This window comes from Hemitrygon akajei, chromosome 12 (assembly GCF_048418815.1).
Source record: "Hemitrygon akajei chromosome 12, sHemAka1.3, whole genome shotgun sequence".
NCBI lineage: Eukaryota > Metazoa > Chordata > Chondrichthyes > Myliobatiformes > Dasyatidae > Hemitrygon > Hemitrygon akajei.
In genome coordinates this window covers 40,315,058-40,339,763 of record NC_133135.1, presented here as the reverse complement: position 1 = coordinate 40,339,763, position 24,706 = coordinate 40,315,058, and the positions used below count along the sequence as shown (strand labels likewise).

Genomic DNA, 24,706 nt, shown 5'->3' with positions numbered 1-24,706 from the left:
ATTGGTCTACTGTTACGAGGCAAAATGTTTTCGGCGGCATGAAAAAAAACCATGCATTAGCCGCTCTGGATTAAAGGCCGCAGAGTTCAAAGCTGTTCAAAATGTGGGAAAAAAGTAGCAGCTTATAATCCGACATCTACGGTACTCCTTCTCACCTTCAAAGCATTAGACATTTCAACCCAGGGAAAAAAATACTGTTTGACTACTCTATCTATTCCTCTGATAATCTTATAAATATCTCTTAGATCTCCCCTCAGCCTGTGCTGCTCCAGAGAAAGCAAACTAAGTTTGTCCAACCTCTTGTTATACCACATGCCCTCTAATCTAGGTAACATCCAGATAAACTTCTTCTACATCCTCTTCAAAGTCTCGACATCTTTCCTATAATGGGGTGACTGGAACTGTATACAAGACTTCAGATGTGGCCTAATGTTTATAAAGCTACAACATAATTTTTGAACTGAATTCCTTGACTAATAGAGGCAGACATCCCACCTCTCCCGGAAGTTCTAGGAGTCTCCTGCATATTGATAGCGGCTCCCTGTCACCCGTAAATTATATACAATATCCCAGAAATCGATTTTTTTGAGAGGAAGAGAGAGAGAGGAAGAGCGAGAAGGAGCATCCTGATTGGTCTCTCTTCGTGATAAGTAGACCTATCAGTTTTCTCTGTGGGTGGGCTTTACAGTCAACCTCTCTCTTTCATTGTCTATCAATTCAGTTTAGTGTCCTGCCGCGCCATGGCATAGTGTTAAAAAATATATAAAACGTACTTCACCCCAGACTACACTAAAGTATACTCCTGCCTAATAGGGTCAAAAATAATGACAGTGTTGTTTGCTGCACTGTTTGCAACAGTGACTTTTCTATTGCCCATGGTGGGTTAAATGACTGGAAAAGACATGTTGAGGTGAGTTGAACAGGTGCAATATGTTCATTAGCATAACTAATGTTATTTAAACTAGTTGGCTAGCTGCTAAGGAGCTACTCTATTGATGTCCTATGTGATGAGGCCAAACTCCCTGTAGACTTGCTTAAAGTTGTAATAGAATAAAAAAAAGACTCCATGATAATATAAGTACATATTTTAATGTGACATTTTCTGCATATACCCAACTTGCGTTAGATTAGACAAAATCACTAAACAAAGTATCACATACACCTTGGAAGTTGACTGGGGGGGGTGGGGGGATATGGGGTTGTGTGGGCAGGGGTGCTACCTCCCTGAAATGAGTTTTTGCAGGGTGGGATGTCTGTAAAGGCAAACATACCAAATGCCATCTTAACTATCCTATCAACCTGCGAAGCCACCTTCAGGGACTTATGAACTTGGACCCCATGATCTTTCTGCTCACTAACTTTGTCAAGAGTCTCGTCCCTAACAATGTACTGTCTCTTTACATTTGATTTACCAGGGTGCATCACTTAACATTTGACTCAGTTAAACTCAATCTGCCATTTCTCTGCCTATATCTGCAACTGATCTATATCCTGCTGTATTCTTTGCCAGTCATGATTGCTATCATACCACCACCAATTTTTGTAGTTTACTTTTTGCAGTCCATTTCTGATCTAGTGGACTCCATAGGGTGTTCAGAATATGGTCTCCCCTAGGGCTGAGTAATCAAATTAGACTGGGTGATCACTTGGCGGCCCTCTAGCATTCAGTCCTCAGAAGTGACTCTGAACTCCTAGTTGCATGCCACTTTACTTCTCTGTACCATTTAAGCCCTGACCTTTATGTCTTTAGACTCCTGCATTGTTAAAATGAGGCCCTGTGCTAGCTTTAGGAACACCATCTAATCTTCCATTTCTGCACACTTCAACCTTCATGATTTAATATTGAATTCTACAACTTTTTTGTGTATTAAAATTGGTCGTTTCTGTCTATCATCATATTGGCTGTTTTTCTTATTCTATTCATATGGAATAAAGCTTTTTCTGAGCATGTCCTATAGCCTCATCGTTAACAATACAGAAAAAAAAAGCGTGATGTGTTTGTAACCTCACCTGCTGGACTCCCTCTATCCTTATTATAACATGTTCTTCTCTCAATTCCTCCTCCACCTTCTTTGATACTGAAAACTAACTTGTTTTATTTGCTTTCCTAGATGAAGGGTCCTGTAACTGAAACCTTAACAATTTATCTTTTCACAGATCTGCTAGGTGTTGCCTGATCTGTTAAGTGCTTCTAGCATTTTTAGTTATTATGCCACATGAGGTTCTATAAGGCACTTATGAGACCACACTTAGAGCAGCATGTGTAGCTTTGGGCTCTTTATTTTAGAAAGGATATACCGACATTGGAGAGGGTCCAGAAAAGATTCACAAGAATGATTGGGTTACCGTATGAGGAACGTCTGGCAGCTCTTGGGCTGTATTCCTTGGAGTTCAGGAGAATGGGGGGGGGGGGGGGGGCGATCTCATAGAAACATTCAGAATGTTAAAAGGCCTGCACAGATTAGATATGGCAAAGTTATTTCCCATGGTAGGGGATTCTAGGATAAGAGGGCACAACTTCAGGATGGATGGATGTCCTTTTAGAACTGAGATGCGGAGAAATTAATTTATGGGTGGTAAATCTGTGGAATTTGTTGCCACGAGTGGCTGTGGAGGCCAAATCATTGGGTGTATTTAAGGCAAGAGATAGATAGGTTCTTGATTAGCCAGGGCATCAAAGGGTATGGGGTGAAAGCAGGGGAGTGGGGATGACTGGAAGAATTGGATCAGCCCATGATTGAATGGTGGAAAAGACACAATGGGCTGAATGGCCTACTTCTGTTCCTTAGGGCTGAAATGGCTAGCACGAGAGAGCAGTTTTAACGTGCTTGGAAGAAGGTACAGAGGAGATGCCAGAGCTAAGTTTTTTTTTAAAATGCAGAGAGTGGTGTGTGCATGGAACGGGCTGCCAGTGGCAGTGGTGGAGGCGGATATGATAGGGTCTTTTAAAAGAGTCCTGGATAGGTACATGGAGCTTAGAAAAACAGAGGGCTATTGGTAACCCTAGGTAATTTCTAGGGGAAGTACAAGATTGGCACAACTTCGTGGGCCGAAGGGCCTGTATTGTGTTGTAGGTTTCCTATGTTTCTATATCTTATGGTCTTCTGAGGTTACTTGCTTTAGACCAATGGAAGTGCCTATCTATAGAATCACTTCCTCTGACAAATTTAAGCATTAGTTCAAGTATAAGTAATCCATTGAGTCCCGGTATTTTTTTAATATTCCATAATCTTGCTTTTGCAGTTTTGTTTCCCACCATAGTAAGGTACAATTTATATGCTGTACAGTCTGTACACACGTGCCTATGACTCGACTGCATTCATGTTTTTCATTGTACTGTTCCTTGTAATGGTGCACATGACAATAAACATGACATGACTTGACTTGTACAAAAGTTGATTTTATTTCCAAACATTTACATTTTTGAATGAATTGTTTGCAGTCAAATCTCTTAAAGAGTGACTACATGTTTCTTCTATATGATGCAAACACATTCAATTTTATAAGCAGAATTGGTTTACCAAACGATACAACAAATACTGAGGCAGCAATGGCTCATCCCACCATCACTAATATGGATCATGGAAAGGGTAATATGGATGCAGTGCATCTCTCACTACAAATTTGTCACCAACCTGTTAACAACAGAAAAGTAAGAATTATTTAAGGATGACTTTGACTATTTTGAATAATGAAATTGTTGGGGTCAATGTGGAATGAAGGCCATGAACACCTACCTTCAACTTTGGAACAATATACCGGCAGTTTCTATTGAGACTTCCAATTGTTTTCATTTCATCTTCAGTCAGTGTGAAATCAAACACCTGGGTGAGGACAGAGAAAAGCATATCATAATACCATACCAAAGATTTCTCAGTTAATAGTGAATAAAATGATTCCTAAATAAATAAAACTTTTCATGAAATTGGAACTCCACTTTTAAAGGACCTACCAGGGGAAAACTGGAGCAACCAGCTCTCTGGCACTGAATGTGGCTCTGTGGCTCAGAAGGGAAAAAAGGAGAAGAGGAGAATGGTGGTTATATGGAATGCAATAGTTAGGGGAACAGACAGGCATTTCTGTGGATGACAAAGATACTCCAAGGTAGTACATTGCCTTCCAGGTGCCAGGGTTAGAGACATCTCAGATTAAGTCCAGAGCACTCTTGAGGTGCAAGGAAAGTAGCCAGAAGCTTTGGTACATAGAACAGTAGAACCACACCTCGAACAAGCCATTGCATTTAAGAGTGATTATTTAATATGTGTTCTGCTTCAGTTGTAACCATTTGTCAGATGGAAAATGGGGTTGGTTAGTAGAAAACAAATGCGAGCATTGAATTACAATGATAAAAGTGATATACAGGTAGAAATCATTTTGTTTCCCAGAGAGATTTGCTCAAACAGGTGAAAGGTAAAGCTATGATACTAATATACTAAGTGGCACATGAGCAAAGACTGGATATACTTTATTGAACTCTGGAAAAAAGCAAAATCATTGAGGAAACAATTGGTTGCTACAAATGATAAAGATTTTAAAATTTCCACTGCATGAATCAATTAACAAGAGCTGAATAGATCATTTCACTGTTAATCAACTTTCAGAAGATAGTGGGAATTACTGTCAAAAACAAAAAAAAACTTTCTAAAACCATTGGATTTTCAATCCTAATATTTACTACTCATGGAATAATGAGCGACACCCAGTATTAACACTGGCTAAATATCAAGTTACCTGCAAGTTTTGTGCAATTCGTTCTGCATTGACACTCTTGGGAATGGCTACTACCCCACGCTGTACCTGCCACCTGTAGAGAGAAATATTTATTGGATATAAAAAATACTTATTCATTACCTAAAATTCATTAGTCAACCATAAAGGAAGACAGCAGACATCTACATTTGAAAAAGATTGCAAAGGTTGCACAGAGGCTTTTTGGATAAAAAGTATTCATTTTGTAAAAATTCTAAATTCAGAATGTAATCCTTTATAGACACCAAGATATGTAGAATAATATTCTGTGCCAAGAACCTATGAAAGCCTGCTCATCCCCAATAAGTGGTAAAAGTGTGATAAAGTTGCTGCAGCTGAATCTCTAATGATGCAAGAGAGATTTTTGTTAAGCTGAATATTGAGAGCCATATTAGAAGCCTCTTTATATTTAGATGGATAAATTACTTTGTCCATAACGATCTGTAAACTTGCCTTTTGGAGGAGAAAAAGGAGGAACTTGCAGAGGCCCTAGTCATAATCTTGGTGCCTGAAGAATGGAAACTTGCAGATCTTCCAAAACAAAACAGGATGTAGGGAGATATTCAGTGGTGAGACAAGTTGGTGACACATTAGATGGTGGGGAAAAGTTTAGAAGCATATATTAGGGCAAAACTATCAGTTACTTGGAAGGATATAGGTTTGATGAAGGCAATTTATGTCTAACTAACTTCAATGTTTTAGATCGAGATGATAAAAGCTGACATGGCAAATAAGAAAAAGACATTACAAGGACAGGAAATAAATGGGGCTCTAGCAGCACATTCAGCAAACTGTAACAGGAAACAGTGATGAAAGGTTGTTTTTGGACTAAAGGAAAACATACAATGGAGTTATAGAGGTATTAGTGCTGGACCTACTGCAGATCCGATACATTAATGAGTAGAATTAGTATGTACACAGTCTTACTTTATTAGGTATCTATTTATCCTAATAAAGTAGCTATTGACTGCATGTATATGGTCTTCTGCTGCTGTACCACATCCCCTTCAAGGTTTGAAGTGCTGTGCGCTTAGAGATGCTCTTCTGCACAACCACTGCTATAATGCGTGGTTATTTGAGCTACTGTCACCTACTTGTCAGTTTGAATCAGTCTGGCCATTCTCTGACCTCTCGTTAACAAGGTGTTTTTGTCCACAGAACTGCCACTCACTGGATTTTTTTTGTTTTTCACACCATTCTCTGAAAACTCTGGAGATTGTTGTGCACGAAAATCTCAAGAAATCAGCAGTTTTTGGTATACTCAAACCACTCCATTTGGCACCAATCATTCCTTGATCAAAATCATATTTCTTCCCCATTCTGATGTTTGGTCTGAACAACTGAACCTCTTAATTATATCTGCATGCTTTTATGCATTGAGCTGCTGCCACTTGATTGACTGATCGGATACTTGCAATAACGTGCAGGTGTATCCATTAAGGTGAGCGAATAAAGGAAACTTGCAAATTTTGTGTTACCCGCAGTTATGGATGCCAAGTGAATTGAGGTGGATAACCACAGACGTCAAGGAGGAATCGATGGAAAGTGAAAACAGAATGCTGACAAATATTATGATACATTTTGGTTGGAGAACGAGGCTATACAATTTATAGAGGGCATATTTCTAAAGCAAGTGCAAGAAAAAAAGAAATTTAGAAGTATTTGTAGTTCTTAATACAGAAGGTTGAGGAAATGATTAAAATTTTAAAAAACAGGTGGGATCCTAGGCTTTATTAATAGAGGCAGAAAATATGACAGCAAGAGGCCACGATGAACTTTTACAAAACATTGTTTTGGTCACAACTGGTATAAATGTGAGCACTTGGAAGGATGTGAAGAGTTGGAGGACACATGAAATTTCTAATTATATTATGATTCTAACTTTGAGGGACCCTAGTTGTATGTATAGAGGTGGTTGAGGATATCTAGTACTATTAAAATTATGAAGGATTTCATATAGCTGTGAGAATATAATATTGTTATCAAGAGATACTTTTAATGGTACTTCACTTTGCATCAGGAATGAGTTTTCAGAAACAAGAGAAAATCTGCAGATGCTGGAAATCTGAGCAGCACACAAAATGATGGAGGAACTCAGTAGGTCCGGCAGCATTTTGTGTTATAGGTTTTTAGTAGTTCGGATTTCCTTAACCAAGGAAGGATGCGCTTGGCGTGGAAGCTGAGTAGCAAACATTCATAAGACTATTCTAGGATAGCATGACTGACTAGTGAAGAGAGATTGGGGTGATTAGGCCAAGTGTCAGGAGTTTAGAAAAATGAGAACATTGAAACTTATAAAATTCTGACTGGACTGAACAGACAAGATGCAAAGAGGATGTTTTCAAAAAGCAGGAAAACTTAAAACTAAGGTGCTGAGTCTAAGGATACAGGACAGATTATTTTGGACTCACAAGGAAAAATTTATTCACCCAGATAGTGGTGACCCTATGGATTCTCTACAGCAGTCAGCTTCTGACTGAAAAATGGAACAGGCTCAAAGGCCAAAGTCCTACTCCAAATTTCTATGTTTTTATGTTAAAAACATAGAAACATTTTATTTAAAACCCCATTCCCTACTGAGATGGGAATTCAAATCTCTGGATGCAGGACTGGAATTACAGTATTAAATGGTGATTCTCATGTTACCTTCCCCACCGCTCCCCAGCATGGGCACATTTTATTCAAACAGTTAGTGTACATCTAAAAAAAATTAGTTTTGATCAGGACAGAAACATTTTAAGAGCTGACAGGATTCTTTTGGAATCAATGTGTCTGTAATTATTGAAGCTTTTGAGACTTTCATGCTGTAGAAGAGAATCATTGATGGCCTGAAACCTTATTTGGAAGTCAAGCAGCAGGGCTCTCTGGGCAAAGTTTTTAGTGTTTTCACAGTTCCAAGCTTTCAGATGGTAACCTGGCTTTTATGTATCAAAAATATTCTCACCACATAGATGGATGCACTTCTGCAAAAAGAGTGGGGAGAAAATAACTACAAGAACAAGTAGCATTAGCAATTTAAAAAATTGCAGTTGGAGGGGGAGAAATTTCTCTCATAGGCAGACTCTACAGCTACAGATCCATGTCAATGTGAATCGATGTAGTTGTCACTTTCTCTTTGATGCCTGATAACTATTCAGATCTTCTGGAATCACCAAAAATATACCAATTCTTCCTGTCATTCTTGTTTCTCATAATAAACAAATTAATGTGTTATTTATTTTGTGTTGTGCTTATTAATTTAAGTTATTTAAAGCCTCATGTTTACTGATAACATAATTTTAAGATCTTGCACCTGAGCAGCACTTGAGCAGGTGATTTTCCATGCTTATTGGCTATTGCTTTAATATCAGAATCTTCAAGTAACAATGGTTCATCTATGTCTTTCTTTGGCCGGTAAGAGGAACCAAGTGGACTATAGGCAGTCACTTTCAATCCAAGTTTCTGGCAATGCTCAATCAGTTCATTCTGAGCCAAGTATGGATGACACTCTACCTGTGTAAGACAGAATAAAATGCCTTAGGAAGAAATGCTATGGATAATGTAATCAGGACCTGTGATGTTGGATCTAAAGACATTTTGATTTAAATGCAAGATTGTTTGTCAAATGTCCTTACAAGAAAATGAAGTTCATTTACTGGACTTTTTGTTCAAATGTCAACAAATCATCAAAATTAGTTCATTATGGAAATTATTGGTCATAGGCACTTTGTATGAAAAATAATTAATAGCAATGTGTACCTGCATATTTAGTTCAAGCAGTTTCTTTGTTCTATTGATTTCATAATACATTATTCAGATGTGGGATAGTAATGATTTGTCTGACTGTTAATGAGTTAAAATATCGAGATATCTATGATTTTGCAGAAGTGATACAGATATATACAATTAATTCACTGGCAAGCACTTCCATTAAAGTAAAATTTCTAACCTGCAGCACTGCTGGTTTGATAGTAGCTGCAGCAAAAACATCATCTATCTGTCGACTGCTGAAGTTTGAGAGGCCAATAGCTTTCACCAAGCCCTTTTCTACTAATTTCTCCATAGCTTTCCAAGTTTCCTTATAATCAATATAATCATACTGTATTGCCCCATCAGGATTCACTGGGAAGGGGTTGTCACCTTTTCTGCAAATAAAATTTATTGTTCAAAACATGAAGAACACACAATTTAGACACCAACAAATAGAAAACTCGCATCTTATTAAAATTATATTTACTTAAAACATTCAAAAACTCATTGCTTGAGATACAATGAATACAAACCATTGTGTTAAAATCCTATGAAAATTTTAAAAAGGCAAGGAGCATGCTACAATTTGGAAAAAAATAAAATTTTCATCCATATGTAATTTACAAAATTAAAATTCAAAAACAAAATCCTCCAAACTGCACAAAAAATTGATATAAACTATACTTTACTGAAAGGCAAAAGGCCAGTGGATCAGGTATAAATCCAGGTAAGTGAGCTTCAGATCTTCCAAAGATTTGCGACAAGCAGTTTCCACATCTTCAGGATGATGCTTAGTATTCCACAGCTTGGAGGTTACAAAAAGTTCCTCACGTTTCACAATCTGCAAAAGTAAATGTATGTGTATGTGATAAAACAAGCTAAATCCCTTGGTTAGCTTGGATATCCAATCAATTTCATAGTGTCAAATATCTGAATGTAAAGAATCAAAAAGTCTAATCATTTTGAATATTTTACTTTTAAAAGATGTAATGCAACCAAAATATTTAATAGTGTCATGTCATTTTCACTAATAAAATAACATGAAACATTTGTTGTGGAATAGAACAACCTTTCTCTTTTTTTTTTGTACAATACCAGGAACAAGCTTTCAGTCAAGTTATTTTTCCAGCTAAAATAAACCACTACAAATCAACACAACATAAAATGTTGGAGGAACTCAGCAGGCCTGGCAGCAACTATAGAAGAGTACAGTTGACATTTTGGCCTGAAAGAGGCCAGTGGATGGACATCCACTGTCATGTTGAGGCCACACTTAAGTTGGAGGAACACTACCTTATATTCCATTTGGGTAGCCTCCAACCTGATGGCATGAACATTGATTTCTCTAACTTCCAGTAATGCTCCCCCTGCTTCACCATTGCCCATCCCCTTTTCCCTCTCTCACCCTATCTCCTTGCCCACCCATCACCCCATCACTTCTCTCTGGTGCTCCTCCCCTCCCCCCCACTTTCTTTCTTCCATGGCCTTCTATCTTTTTCACCAATCAACTTCCCAGTTCTTTACTTCATCCTTCTCTCTTCAAGTTTTACCCATCACCTTGTGTTTTTCCTCTCTCCCCTCCCCCTACCTTTAAAATCTACTCCTCAGCCTTTTTTCCATTGATGCTGCCTGGCCTGTTGAGTTCCTCCAGCATTTTGTGTGCATTGCTCAGATTTCCAGTATCTGCAGATTTTCTCGTTTGTCACTGCAAATCAAAAAGTGATGTTCGAAATATGTTAACATGGTTAATTTTTCAGGTTAATTATCTTTCATCAGAAGGCAAGTTGGCCTAGAAAGCATAATTTAATTTTTAAGAGACAGTGATTGATGAATTAAATTCACTTAGTCAATTAGAAAATTATGCAAATACATTTGTATAATTCAATACAATTCACAAATTGCTTGACCCTTAACTCAGGAAATGGAAAGAAATATTTCAAACAAATCTGGGCATTGGCTGAAGAAAAATGGCTATGCAAAAATCCAAAATATTTGAAAGTATATCACTGAAACGTATAGAAGTATGTTGCTGACTTCAGTTGGATGTTATTCTTTATAGTAGAATTGAAACAATTATTTTAAAGGAAAATTATTATTACAGTAAGACCAAAAGATGAATTGAAAAGTAGAAAACAAGAGACACCATTTAATCAATTACTATGTGGATCTGCAAATGAGGGTAATCCATCAGTACAAACTAATCACAAGTACTAAGCAGAAAATCAATCAGCAGTATGCTGTGTAGTTGATAGAAAAGTTTAAATCAGGGTGTTGGCCGGTGTACAGAAGATTCAAGTTTACATGGCAAGTTTTGATGAAGCAGTTAAGTTCAGACAAACAAAAGCAGCACATTTTTACTAGCAAAATCGTTTAAGAGATCACATTTAAACTGGTTGATTGTAAATGCTATCTTTTAAAACAAGACAATGTGCCATAACGACTACTGCCCAGTGGCATTGACATCTACCACCATGAAGTGCTTTGAGAGGCTCATCATGGTATGCATTATCTCCAGCCTTCCAGACAACCTTGACTCACTTCTGTTTGCTTCCCTGGCTCTACACTCATCTCTGGAGCATCTGGAGATTAAAGATCAACACATCAGACCATTGTTTATTAATCACTGCTCTGCCTTCAATATAATAATTCCAAGCAAATTCATGACCAACTCCAGACCTGTCAAGATGGCGCCAGCGAACAACAAATCCTCGGGCATCATCTTCCAGATAGATAGATAGATAGATAGATACTTTATTCATCCCCATGGGGAAATTCAACTTTTTTTCCAATGTCCCATACACTTGTTGTAGCAAAACTAATTACATACAATACTTAACTCAGTAAAAAAATATGATATGCATCTAAATCACCGTCTCAAAAAGCATTAATAATAGCTTTTAAAAAGTTCTTAAGTCCTGGCGGTAGAATTGTAAAGCCTAATGGCATTGGGGAGTATTGACCTCTTCATCCTGTCTGAGGAGCATTGCATCGATAGTAACCTGTCACTGAAACTGCTTCTCTGTCTCTGGATGGTGCTATGTAGAGGATGTTCAGAGTTATCCATAATTGACCGTAGCCTACTCAGCGCCCTTCGCTCAGCTACCGATGTTAAACTCTCCAGTACTTTGCCCACGACAGATAGTCAATCACTTCAGTTTTTCTACATCTTCTACTTTTATCTTAATTTTGTTTTTGAAACCGTTGGAGCCTGTGACTTACAGTTTGTAGTTCAATCAAGTAAGCTATCGCTTTGCTGTCCGAGAAAACTCCAGGAGAGAAGCATGAGCACAAGCTACCACAAGAAGCTCAGAGATGAGGTGAGGGGCCATGATCGACTACATTTCTCGTTGATAAAAGCGTTAAGAATGAAAAAAATTGAGGAAAATGCGGAGGAGAGCGTGCTCCCCTTGGAGGGGCCACTGGATTCCGTTGAGGCTCTCCCCAAGGCTTCAGGAGATGTTATGAAAATTCTGAGATTTATGGATTGGACTGTAGCTCAACCCAACTATAGTTCACAATGGCCTCTTCTATGCTATTTTTTCATGTTCTCACCCATTCTTTCTTGCTGCCAATTAGTGGGCGAGGGTTTGGGGTTTGATGTTCTTATTGCTGTTTCTCTGTGTGAGAGATGTTAGTTTTTGTGTGAGGGAGGGATTGGAGGGGTTTGGGTTTTGTGAGTTTTTGTTTCTTTTTCTTTTCATGTGTGGGAGGAATTGACATCTTTTCTTTCAACTACTTGTATTCTGCATACATACTTTGACCCTGAGAATGAACAACTGCAACTGTATCCTTGACTTCCTGACCATCAGTAAGATGAAGTAGCAACTCCCACAGCACAACTATTTTAAACACCAGAGCTTCACAATGTTAAAACCTCTCAGCCCCTATTCTGCTCCCTGTACGCTTGTGACTGTATAGGCAGATTGTGCTTTAATTCTATCTACAAATTTGCAGATGATACTGCCATAGTGGGCCATAGCTGAAATAATGACAAGACAGTGTACAGGAAGGATATAGAGAGCTTAATAATATGGTGTCATGACAACAACCATTCCCTTAATGTCAGGAGAACAAAAGAGCTGGTCAGTGACTTCAGAAAGGGGGTGTGCACATGCTCCTGTCTATACCAACAGTGTTGAAGTTGAAATTTCAACTTCCTAGGAGTGAACATCACCAATAGCCTGTCCTGGTCCAACCATGTTGACGTCACAGCCAGGAAAACTCATCAATGCCTCTACTTCCTTAGCTGAAGAAATTCAGCATGTCCCTATTAACTATTACCAATTTTTAACCAATGCACTAGAAAAAACATTTTATCTGGATGTATAACAGCATGGAATGGCAACTGTTCTGCCTGTAATTGCAACTGCATGAAACTGCAGATAGTTATGAACACAGCTCAAGAAAATTACAGGCACCAACTTCTTCTCCATGGACCTTCTATACATTTCTTGCTATCTCAGTAGAGCAGCCAGGATAATCAAGGACCCCATCCAGGCAGAAGATCCAAGACCAACTCAAGTATAGTTTCTACCCCACTGTTAAAAGACAATTAAATTGTCCACTGGTTCAGGAAGATGAACCCTACCTCATTATGATATTGCACCTTATTGTTCACCAGCACTTTCACTATAGCTGCTATTCTTTATTCTGCATTATTATTTTCCCCTGTACTACTTCCATGCACTGTATCATGATTGGATCTGTATGAACAAAATGCAAGCCAAACTTCTCATTGTATTTCAGTACATTTGACCATAATAAACCAATTCCAAAAAGGATTCTTAATAATATGAAAATCCTCAAGTTAAATAATATCTGGTTTTTAACCTGGACCCACAAACTTGCAATGAAATAACTGCCAGTAATACATGCAATTGCAGAATTCTATCTATATACTTTGGTGGGGAAGGACATGGTACATGGCTCGTTGCATTTATTCTAGAAGATGGATTCTTGCATGTCATTTTTTTTTAAGGATACTTCCAAACACAAATTTGTGCAATGTGATTCCTATCCATGCAACATTTAATTTCTCAAATCATACCTTATCAGCGCCAACTACTTCTTTAAAGAGGTCTCCAATTTCAGCTTCATTATTGTACACTGCAGCACAGTCCACATGACGATAACCACTCTTCAATGCATTCAGGATAGCTGTTTTTACCTTAGCAAAGAGTAAATATAATCATTGCCTACAATCAAAGTTCTTTTTCAGCATGAATATTGAGGATCAATTGCCATTTCAAAAATTTGTCCTCTCCACAAGCAAGACAAGAAGCAAAACATTTCTTGACAGTGATATTATATGCAGAGCAAAGATGATACAGAGGCTGTAACGGTCATTTGCAGCCATTGTCACATCTCTTATTGACTAAATTCAATAGAAGGTAACATTGGTCTGGAGATAATTGAATTATTGTTTCCAAGGAGAAATGGCAGAACAAAATACCGAAGTTTCGGATTTCTTCTCCATTGGTATTGCTCATTGCTTTAATTGATGGCTGCTGAACATAACCTTGCTGAAACACATCCCCATAATGGAGTACTAATGTAGTATTCTTCACAAAAAAAATTTACCATTCTAGAAAATTCAAGAATAAAAATCCCTTGAGGGACCACAGGTTTTAAATCAAAGGAAAGCTGGATGACTGGATCTCGATTATTCAATGCATAAATGATGTATTGTAAAAATAGGAACATCCACGTAAAATAAATTTACTAATGTACACACAAACATTACAGAGCAATGGTGCTGGGTTTTGTCATTCATACACAACATAAACAACTTATACCATAAGTGTTTCAGTACTGTTTTTAGGCTCAACATTTTTCTCAGACTGTTCACAATAAGTCCACTAGAATGAGGTGGATATTCATAATAAATGATAGCTGCCTTTTAAGTGATAGCCAGTCTAGTATTTCTGTACACATATTTTTGAATATAATTGAGAAGCGGTCCTACACCTGACCAGGCCTCTTTTGCTGGACTGAAGTGTCAGGAAAAGAAAAACACTATGCTTTTTAGATCCTCCACCAAGTTGGAGTAAAGGATCCAAAACAACATTAATTTCAAGGGAGATTATTTTAGTGTTTTAACCAATCATTTAAAAAAATTTTTTTTTCAATTTTAGTTTAAAATGTATCTGAAAGTCAGAGACCATTAAGAATGATTAAACAAAAAAAAGCTTTCGGGTGCATTTCAGGAATTGGCTACCTTAATGTACTCCTGCAAGCCCTGTCAAAATACTATGATGGTAGGGTTAAGGGTTTCTTTATCTGGAACAGGTGAGAATAGGTAACGGGGAGACAATGGATGTAGATTCTTAGAAAGTGCTGGAAGGGAAGAGCATGACTAGGTTATTAAGTTCCTTGAGAAATAAACAGATTCTTTGTTGATCCTGAAGGAAATTACAGTGTCACAGTAGCATTACAAATACAAAGATATATAAATATTAGAAGTAAGAAAAAATAAAACGTAAGTCCTTCAAACAGTCCAACAGGAGGAGGTGATCACCTCCCCTGCAATAGGTTGACTCATTATAGAGCCTAATGGTTGAGGGTAAGAATGACCTCCTGTAGCACTCTGGAGCAGCGCAGTTGTCTTAGTCTATTAGTAAAACTAAATACTCTTTCCCTTCTACCTTCCTCAGAAAAAGTAGGCCTTTTATCTGGTTAGCATACCATCACTTCATTCTTGATCAAGTTTTATTCGTTCATTCAATTACAAGTCAGTGAAATAAATGTGTCATCTTAATATTTTGGGCAGTTAAAAATTATTCAAGTACACCTTGAAAAGTTGATACAGAGAACAAAAAGCTTTGGCTGCTGTAGGAATATTTGTCTGAAATGTACTTGTTGCTTACAGCAGACAGAGATTATATCTTACAACACACAAAATGCCGGAAGAACTAAACTGGCTAGGAAACATCTATGGGAAAGAGTAAACAGTTCAGGCAGAGACCCTTCATCAGGACTTAGTCTGATGCTCCCTGACCCGCTGAGCTCCTCCAGCATCGTGTGTGCGTTGCTTTGGATTTCCAGCATCTTTTCTTGTGATGATGTATCTTGCTGTGCTTCAGTTAATCTAAACTAATTAACGCTGACAGTTTGCATTACTAAAGTATTCCACATTGTGATTTTAGTGAGCTCTGCTCATATCAGAATCCAAAATCAGGTGACATTTCACCGGCATGTGACATAAAATTTGTTAACTTAGCAGCAGTTCAATGCAATACATAATATAGAAGAAGAAAAAAACAAAATAAAATAATCATAAATACCTGAACCAATTACAGCATACATATATTGAATAAATTAAAAATTGTGCAAAAAACAGAGATACTATATGTTAAAAAAGTGAGGTAGTGTCCAAAGATTCAATGTCTATTTAGGAATTGGATGGCAGAGGGGAAGAAACTGTTCCTGAATCGCTGAGTGTGTGCCTTCAGACTTCTGTACCTCCTACCTGATGGTAACAGTGAGAAAAGGGCATGCTCTGGGTGCTGGAGGTCCTTTATAATGAATGCTGCCTTTCTGAGACACTCCTTGAAGATGTCCTGCGTACTTTGTAGGCTAGTACCCAAGATGGAGCTGACTAAATTTACAACCTTCTACAGCTTCTTTCGGTCCTGTGCAGTAGACCATCCCCACCCCCCATATTAGACAGTGATGCAGCCTGTCAGAATGCTCTCCATGGTACATCTATAGAAGTTTTTGAGTGATTTGTTGACATAACAAATCTCTTTAAACTCCTAATGAAGTATAGCCGCTGTCTTGCCTTCTTTATAACTACATCAATATGTTGGAACCAGGTTAGATCCTCAGAGATCTTGACACCCAGGAACTTGAAGCTGCTCACTCTCTCCACTTCTGATCCCTCTATGAGGATTGGTATGTGTTCGTCTTACCCTGCCTGAAGTCCGCAAACTGCTCTTTCATCTTACGGACGTTGAGTGCCGGTATTAATATGCATTAATAGTTGAAATAAAGTTTGCATAATTTTTAATAAAGTTTCCTTAGTTTACTGAGTACTTTGATGGTCACTCCAATAAACAGGTAGTGGAAAAAAAACACAACAATTGCTGGAAATATTCAACAGGCCAAGCATCTATCTGCAAGGGAAGAGAGATTTGAGGCTTCAGATCAATGAACTTTAACCTTTCTTATGAAAAATCATCTATTGAAATCTGATCTGGTCTTTCCAAGGCTGCCTGATCAAGTTATTTTCAGTATTTTCTATTTTTTTTTTTAAATTTTGGATTTCTAGCATCTGAAGCTGAAGAAAAACTTTCCAGGATGATTAGCACAAGTTTCTAATATATTTATAAATGAGCTCTAAAAAAAAGGACATCTTTGTAATTTATCTTATTTAGAATATTTATCTCTAAGCAATTTTTAAAATAAATCGCGCCATCTCCGTTTTCTAATGCAAGATCATCTAGCTGTTTGTCAGGATGGAACTTACAGGACATTAAGAGGCCTGCCTATATTGTCGATTAGGAACATATTATTTCGGCTACTCTGCAAAGGAGAACAATTGCTCTATCGACTGCAGCAAAGCTTTCTTTTAGGCTGACAGATTTGTGGGTTTGGTTGTATATTGAAATTCTTAAATCCTTAAGGGTTCCATTACTCTGAAAAATGCACAACTGTAATACAAAATTAATGTCAAATAAGTTTCATGCAGTCTATGGCAGGCGTCAAAGGAACAGGAGTTCAAAACTCTATACCAGGGATAAATACCCACACTATTAATCAATGCTAATTTCAGCACTCAAGTAGATATTCTCTTTCGTTAAAAAACAAAACCAATGCAAAAATTCTTAGATCATTAGACAATGAATTGCCACCTTTATAAGAAAGTTTAAATTCAGCTGGCATTGACAATTAAGTTAGTGTTTGCAGCCAAGTTTCGGCAACTTCAATTAAGATGAATAAATTTTCAAGTATGTTCTGGAGTGGAAAATGGAAAATTCTAACTAGGTGGTGCTTTGCCAAGGATGGAGCTAAAGGACTTTGGGGCACAGTTGACTGATATTTACTCTGCATATCTGATCTGCAAGAATTCCTAAAAGGGAAGATGTCAATATGGCAGGAGAGGGGACAGGAGTTCTGTTGAAGGGTCTCGGCTCAAAACATTAACTGTTTACTCTTACACAAATGCTTCCTGGCTTGCTGAGTTCCCACAGCTTTTGTGCATGTTCCTTGGGTTTTCAGCATCTGCAGATTTTCTCTTGAAAGTGATCTTTTGCATTCAATTATACCAAATTGCTGGCAAGTTCTTTTTTTTTGAAAGAAATTTCCATACGAAAATTGCAAATACTAGAAAAAAAATGCAAAAGCAAGAAACAGAAGCTAGACAGTTTCCTGTTTTCAACAGTATGTTATTTTGCCAGTCAGCTTTACTGGTACCTTGCCAGCCGGTACGATTTCTGATCTTTCCAACAGTCTGTTATTAGTAAAAACAAGGATACAGAAGAGTATTCTTAACACATTTTAGTGATTATTTTTTAATAAATGTAAGAGAATAGGAAGAGATAATGACAAAAAAGTTTAGTTTTGGCACTGGCTTGGGAGGAAACAAACCATAACACTAATGTAGGGAGATTTATTATAGTATTAAGCATCCCATTTTATACCTGGTAAATAAGAATTGCCAGTTTAATATACCAAATGAACTGTGTTCCACCAGCATTTTGTGTGTGTAATTATTTTATTATTAAAGATTCATAAATAATTGTTTGAAGCGCATCAGAACACATTGATATACCATGAAATGAATGTTTATAAAGTTGATCCTTCCTGTAACTTAGCTGCAAAGACTAACTGAAAAGATACAAGGATGCATTGTAAAAATAGGAGAAGCATATAGAATGTTAATTTTTGTATGATACAAAAATAGTGAAAACCTCCACGTACTCACTGCCTTTTAGTTAATAGTAAATGCTGTGTGTGGATGCAAAATAGTATTTGAGTAATTATCTGGTTAGATCCAAGGATAATTTGCCAAAGGTAATTGCAGCTTGGTTTAGTGTCAGTTCCATTACATTGATGGCAGAAGTAGGGTATGCTCAGAAGGGAGCATTAGCCAGGACTTTAAGTGAAACATTCCAAATACTGATGGATTCTCATCTGTGAGAATTAATGTGAATTGCAGGACACATTGATCATCAACACTTTGCGGCCCTGGGTTCTTCCCAGGGCTACGCCTGTCTGAGGGTCGCTTGAATGATCAATTGCGCTCGCTTACCACCAGGCTTGAAAGCACACATCTGGGGCGTTGCAGCGGGGCATGATCAAGAGAGGTTGAGTAACCAGTTGAGAAAGTTCACATGACAATGTGCTTAGACGTTTACCTAGTTCATTTCTTTAATGTCAGATCACACCTTTAAAAAGGTATCTGCATTTCCAAGCTGCCACCCACACCCAACTCAGCCGCTACTGCTGAAAAATGGAAGTTGATAATCCCTTGCATCCTTAAGAATTTGAGGTACACATGCTTAAGTAACAATGTGAAAGACCTTGGTTGAGAAAAGTTACGGACTAAAGAGAGATAATACTTAGTCATCCCTGGAAGGGAGATGTGTTACATGTGTACTCCTCAAATCAAAATTGTACATGTTAACATGTCTTTCGAGGAGTTTTACCCAGATGTTAGCCAGTATGCCTTATGGGGAAAGGTTGAATAGCTAGGTCTTTTCTCCTTGGAGTGAATTAGGTTAAGAGAGTTGATAGAGATGTCCAAGAGGCATAGATAGAACTAACAGCCAGTGCCTTTTTCCAGGATGGCAATGGCTAAGACAAGAGGACTTTTTTTTTAAAAGGGTGATTTTGGAGGGGAAAATTGGGGGGGGGGGGGGAATTTAAGAGGAAGGCTTTGTTTTATTTCTACAGAGTGGCAAGTGCATGTGATGCACTGCCGGGGGATTGAAAAGTGCACTGTCGGGTGTGATGGCAGAGGCAGATTCATTAGGGACATTTAAGACTCTAAAATAGACAATTGGATGAACAAAATGAAGGCCTATCTGGAAGGGAAAGGTTAGATGCTTGTATTAAAAGGTTGGCCCAATATTGTTTCCTGAAGTGTAGGCACTATGCTGTACTGTCAATGTTCTATTTCTGTCTTCCTAAATGGTTTGGATTTAAGCTTGGACTCAAGTGATCCATGCCAATTCCAAATCCTCAAGCTACTAGTCTCTGGATGAAGTCATACATAAAATAAGGAGCCTATTGAAGGACAATATAACAAACCAAACATAAAAGCAACACCTTTAGGCACTCAAAACTTATGGCAGAGTTCGTTAAATTAATATTTCCACTTATTAGTAATTGTGATTAGCTGGAAGTATGCTTCTGCACATCTCAGTTCAAGAATAAGATCGTTTTCCAGTTACACACTACAACTGATTAGCTTACCAACATATTTCCTTTAAGGCTAACTTGATATATGTGATTGCATTCAATAAAGTGGGAAAACGTGGAGAAGAGGGGAAAATATGACACCACAATAAACCAGGTACACAAGATTACTTGTCATTATTTTCAAATTCAGCTGAGGCGACTCAAGGTAAGGTTAATCAAATTTTGTCAATATAATTAGACACATTACCTCACCAGGTCCACTTTTCCATGTCCCCAGCCCAATGAGAGGCATCTTTTGTCCAGTATTGAGCAGAACATAATCAGAAGTAGACATCTTAACCTAAAACAAGAGAGAATGATCCAAAAATTCTGGAGAAACTTAAATGACAATTATTACAGAAACCATTTAAGTCAATGTATTAATAAAATGTACTCAATACAAATATTAGTTGGTAAAGAAAACCACACAAATCATTTTGGAGACACATACACCATATACTCTGTAAATGGTGTATGCTGGAAATCTGAAACTAAAAGAGAAAATACTAGAAAGACTCAGCAGGCCAGGCAGCATCCGTGAATCAGAATCAGAATCAGACTTTAATCGCCAAGTACCTATGCACATACAAGGAATTTACTTCCGGCAGATGTTGTCTCTCTGCTCATAACAATAATAATGATAAATATAAATGAAAATATAGATTATACATACAGGTAGTGCAATCCAAGTAATAGTTAGCCGACAGTTAACTGTTCAGCAAAGTGACCGCAGTAGGGAAAAAACTTCTCCAGTGCCTATTAGTCTTAGTCTGGAGGGATCTGAAGCGGAATTAAGGTTGCAGGTGAAATACCTTTCATGAGAACTCAGATTCCAAGTCCACATACAGAAAGTTTGTGAACCCTTTAGTTTCCTCTATTTCTGCGTAAATATGACCCAAAATGTGATCAGCTCTAAAAGCAAATCCTAAAACTAGACAGAGAGAACCCAATTAAATAAATCACAAACAATTACACTTGTTCATTTATTTATTGAGAAAATGATCCAATATTACATGTATTTGTTGAAAAAAGTATGTGAACCTTTGCTTTCAGTAACTGATGTGACCCCCTTGTATAGCAAAAACTTAAAACATTTCAGGCAACTGTTCAGCTCCGCACATCAGCTTGGAGGAATTTAAGGCCATTCCTTCTTACAAAACTGCTTCAACTCTGGATGTTGGTGGGCTTCCTTGCATGAACTGCTTGCTTCAGATCCTTCCACAACATTTCAATAAGGTCAAGGTCAGGACGTTGACTCAGCCATCCCAAAATGTGAAATTTTGTCTGCTTTGTGTTTAGTCATTGTATTGCTGCATGCCGCATTTTCTCTTGAGCTTCAGTTCACAGTTGGATACTCTGACACTTTCCTGTCAAATTTGCTGGTATAGTTCAGAATTCATAGTTCCATCAAAGATGGCATGTTGTCCTGGCCCAGAGGCTGCAAAGCAGGTTAAAACCATAATGCTGCCACTACCAGGTTTCGCAAACAGGATGAGGTTCTTAAGCTGGAATGCAGTGTTTGCTTTTCGCCAAACTTAACACTTCTCATTTAAGCCAAAGAGTTCTATTTTGGACTCATCCGTCCATAGAAAATTCTTCCAATAGCTGTCTGGCTTATCCACATGGTCCTCAGCAAACTTTAGATGGGCAACTATGTTCTTCTTGGAAAGTAGTGGTTTTCTCCTTGCAATCCTACCATGTACACCATTGTTGTTCAGTGTTTGTCTGATGGTAGACTCATGAATGTCAACATTAGCCAATGCAAGAGAGGCCTGTAGCTCCTTAGATGTTATCCTGGGATTCTTTGTGACCTCCTGGAATATTACACACATTGTTCTTGCAGTGATATTTGTTGGTCGACCACACCTGGGGAGAGTAATGAATTTTTTCCATTTGTGCACCACCTGCCTGACTGTGGATTGGTGGAGCTCAAACTCTTTAGAAATAGTTTTGTATCCTTTTCTAGCCTGGTGAGCAACAACAGGTCCTCAGAAATCTCATTTGATTGAGGCATGGCACACTACCAAAACCCTGTGTGGTGAAGATCAGACTTTGACGGTGAAGACCTAGGTTTATGTTCTTTAAATAGGGCAAGGCCTCCCACACGTACTCCTGATTGTCATCCATTGATTGAAACCCCTGAATCTAATTTCCCCTTTAAATAAATTGATAATCCTAGAGGTTCACATACTTTTCCCAAAAAATAAATGTAATAGTGGATCATTTTTCTCAATAAATAAGTATTATGCTTTTGGTGTTGTTTATTTAATTGGGTTCCCTTTATCTAGTTTCAGGAAAAGTGAAGATCTGATCACATTTTAAGTCATATTTATGCAGAAAGAGAAAATTCTAAAGGGTTCACAAACTTTCTAGCACCACTGTATGCTGCCACACCTGTTGAATGTTTCTACAATTTTCTCAGTCTTTGGGTTTAAATGCCAATGCTGAGTCCAGCAGCAGAACAGCTGGTCAGATGTGGTGGCAACCGATGTCCAATGTGTATCATAATTCCTTGCTGCAAAGCACAGAAGTGTAATTCAAATGGAAATTGAGCAGAAATTCCTTGTGGTTACAGCCTGTGTTTGAACATGATCTAGTTTCAGGGGTTCCTGACCTGGGATCCACAGACCCCTCCGTTAATGGTAGGGATCCATGGCATAAAAAAAGGCTGGTAACCCCTTATCCAGCCCCATAAATTTTACGGCTTCTCCTGATTACTGTGCAGCAAAATTACCGCAAATTGGATGTATCAATAAGATCACATTTCAGCAAGAGTTTCTCTGTACTACGTGCTGCTATTTAGCTTCATTATATTGAAGTAAGAAGTTATTATTTGTGTAACAGAAAATAAAATGATTTTTCCATGAGGGAAGTTGCTTTTCAAAAAAAAAAGTATTGGTCCAGGCTGTCCCAGTAAAAATCTGAATGTATTACTGAAAGGAATGGTCTTGGCCATAAGAACCTTCGTGTTTTTTTTTAAATTTTGCCACAAACTGTACAGGATGGGCTTAAAGCCAGAACAAGTAAACTATTCATACAAATTCTTTTGTACCAAAAACTTGCAATAAAAGTGCATTCCTATGTGTTACCTTACAGTAGTTTCTGCAGATTTGCTTTGGCCTTAAAATTTGGGTTAAAATCCTTTGCATGTTGCCCCTTCAAAATTGAAACAAAATACTTGTGAATGAACGACATCTCCAACTTCCTAATTTAGCTGCTCTAGGACAAATAATATTCAGGATAGATTTCATAGATATGCAGATTTAAAATTATTTTGCTACATTCATTTCTTACTAGACTTTTATTCTGTTGCAGATTATCAAACCAATTCCTGCACAGCTTCAAATAACTGAAATCCTTTAAAAAGGACACAGTATTTTTGAAAATACTCAGAAGCATGCTGCTATTGTCATAAATTATCTAAGTGTATTCCTAGGATTAATATAATGGCACACTGCAAAATGGAAACAGAAAATACATGTCATTTTTGATCAAATTTGGATATACTAAGTGTAAAAGTGCTCAACATTAAAATTAGATTTGGGGCAGTCAAGATGTGACTGCAATTTATTTTGGCCAAAGAGACTTCTCTGAAGCATAAATCAATTTCTCAAGTATGATCACATCAGGACACATCTTAATTTCGCTGAAGCACTTTTACATGGGATCTAATACTAATTTTTTTTAAATCAAATTAAAGAATGCAAAAAATAGAAGTGCTCAAAAATCAAGTAATCTGTGGGTTGTGATGAAGGATCTTTAACTTGAACCATTTACTGCTTTAATATCCATTAACACTGTTTAACTTGCTAAGTACCTCTGCATTTTCTGATTTAGTTCTGGATTTGCAGCATCAGCAGCTAAAAATGTAATGTTCTTTGCCAGGCCCTCAGGAATTAGGACGACTTTCGAGGACTTGAGATGCCTGAGACCAATGAGGAAACCAGTACCAAGGGTTTCGGCCCGAAACGTTGTCACTACCTCCTCCCATAGATGCTGTCTGGCCTGCTGAGTTCTGCCAGCATTTTGTGTTTTTATTTATTTCCAGCATCTGCAGATTCATTCGTGTTCCCTTTCACAGCTGACAGGGTAGACTGTCTGGCGGCAGAATCGCCTCGAGCTTCTGTCCTCTCTAAATAACAATTTCTTAAAACAAACCAAAAGCTCCTCGCTACGTTCAGTCACTCGCCCTGATTCTCAGGAGTCAAAAAGGATGCAGCAGTTTCCCAAGGAAACCTGAAATACTCCTTTGGGTCCGCCTGGATTTTCCGAGGTGCAGCCCAGAAGAGCGTCTGTAATAATGATGCACCTCAATCGTACACAGAGTGTATTGAACAAAGGCTAATCATTAAATCAATCCGCTCAAAAGCGTCTTACCAACGCCGATCAACGTTACGAGCTTCCAGTTCCTCACCCTTCCGACTCCAGCGCGGCAGCTCACTCTGCGGGGCTTTCACCCGACCAATCAGATGCTGCCGCCAGCCTTACGTCGCCGTCACGCTGGTTTCAGAGCTTTCTCTTGTACATTTTAAGGAAATAAATCCTTTTCCCAATTTGCCGATAGCTGTCACACAATACGGAGTCACACTTGTCTTTAGGGGGGAAGACGGACTTGGACACGGCGGGGGGCGACGGGGCGTGGGCGCGCGGAGGGATTGGGGGAGGTTGTGGTTGTGGTGGCGTGGGCGTGGCCAGTGCTCGCCGCGCGGAGGTGGGGGGGCGTGGCCAGTGCTCGCCGCGCGGAGGTGGGGGGGGGTCGGGGGGGGGGCGTGGGCAGTGCTCGCCGCGCGGAGGTGGGGGGGGGGTCGGGGGGGGGGTTGTGGTG

At 38.3% G+C, this 24,706-nt stretch overlaps 1 protein-coding gene across 4 annotated transcripts; it reads right to left on the bottom strand.

The window, feature by feature from the left end:
• Positions 1-3,379: 3,379 nt before the first annotated feature.
• akr1a1b (aldo-keto reductase family 1, member A1b (aldehyde reductase)) lies at positions 3,380-24,482 on the bottom strand. 4 transcript variants are annotated; one of them, XM_073062954.1, is made up of 10 exons: positions 24,259-24,482; positions 22,971-23,037; positions 20,090-20,182; positions 13,526-13,645; positions 9,168-9,319; positions 8,678-8,873; positions 8,042-8,241; positions 4,732-4,804; positions 3,738-3,824; positions 3,380-3,635 (listed from the first exon to the last, which is right to left on the bottom strand). In XM_073062954.1, the coding sequence occupies exons 2-10, from the start codon at positions 23,028-23,030 to the stop codon at positions 3,570-3,572; spliced, it is 1,047 nt and encodes a 348-aa protein (XP_072919055.1). In that variant the 5' UTR covers positions 23,031-23,037; positions 24,259-24,482; the 3' UTR covers positions 3,380-3,569. The 4 variants fall into 4 exon arrangements, with proteins under 4 accessions (XP_072919055.1, XP_072919058.1, XP_072919056.1 ...); XM_073062957.1 differs by lacking the exon at positions 22,971-23,037 and having other exon boundaries at positions 24,296-24,480; XM_073062955.1 differs by lacking the exon at positions 22,971-23,037 and having other exon boundaries at positions 24,259-24,479.
• Between the last annotated feature and the right edge of the window lie 224 nt (positions 24,483-24,706).

Excerpts from the sequence above, each read along its gene's own strand:
- akr1a1b (XM_073062954.1), bottom strand. The coding sequence starts at position 23,030 with ATGCAAAGGATTTTAACCCAAATTTTAAGGCCAAAGCAAATCTGCAGA. Across the intron at positions 13,646-20,089 it reads GGAAAAGTGGACCTGGTGAG|GTAAAAACAGCTATCCTGAA; the intron begins GTAATGTGTCTA and ends CTCTTTGCTAAG. Across the intron at positions 4,805-8,041 it reads CCTGCTCAAGTGCTGCTCAG|GTGGCAGGTACAGCGTGGGG; the intron begins GTGCAAGATCTT and ends TTCTCTCTACAG.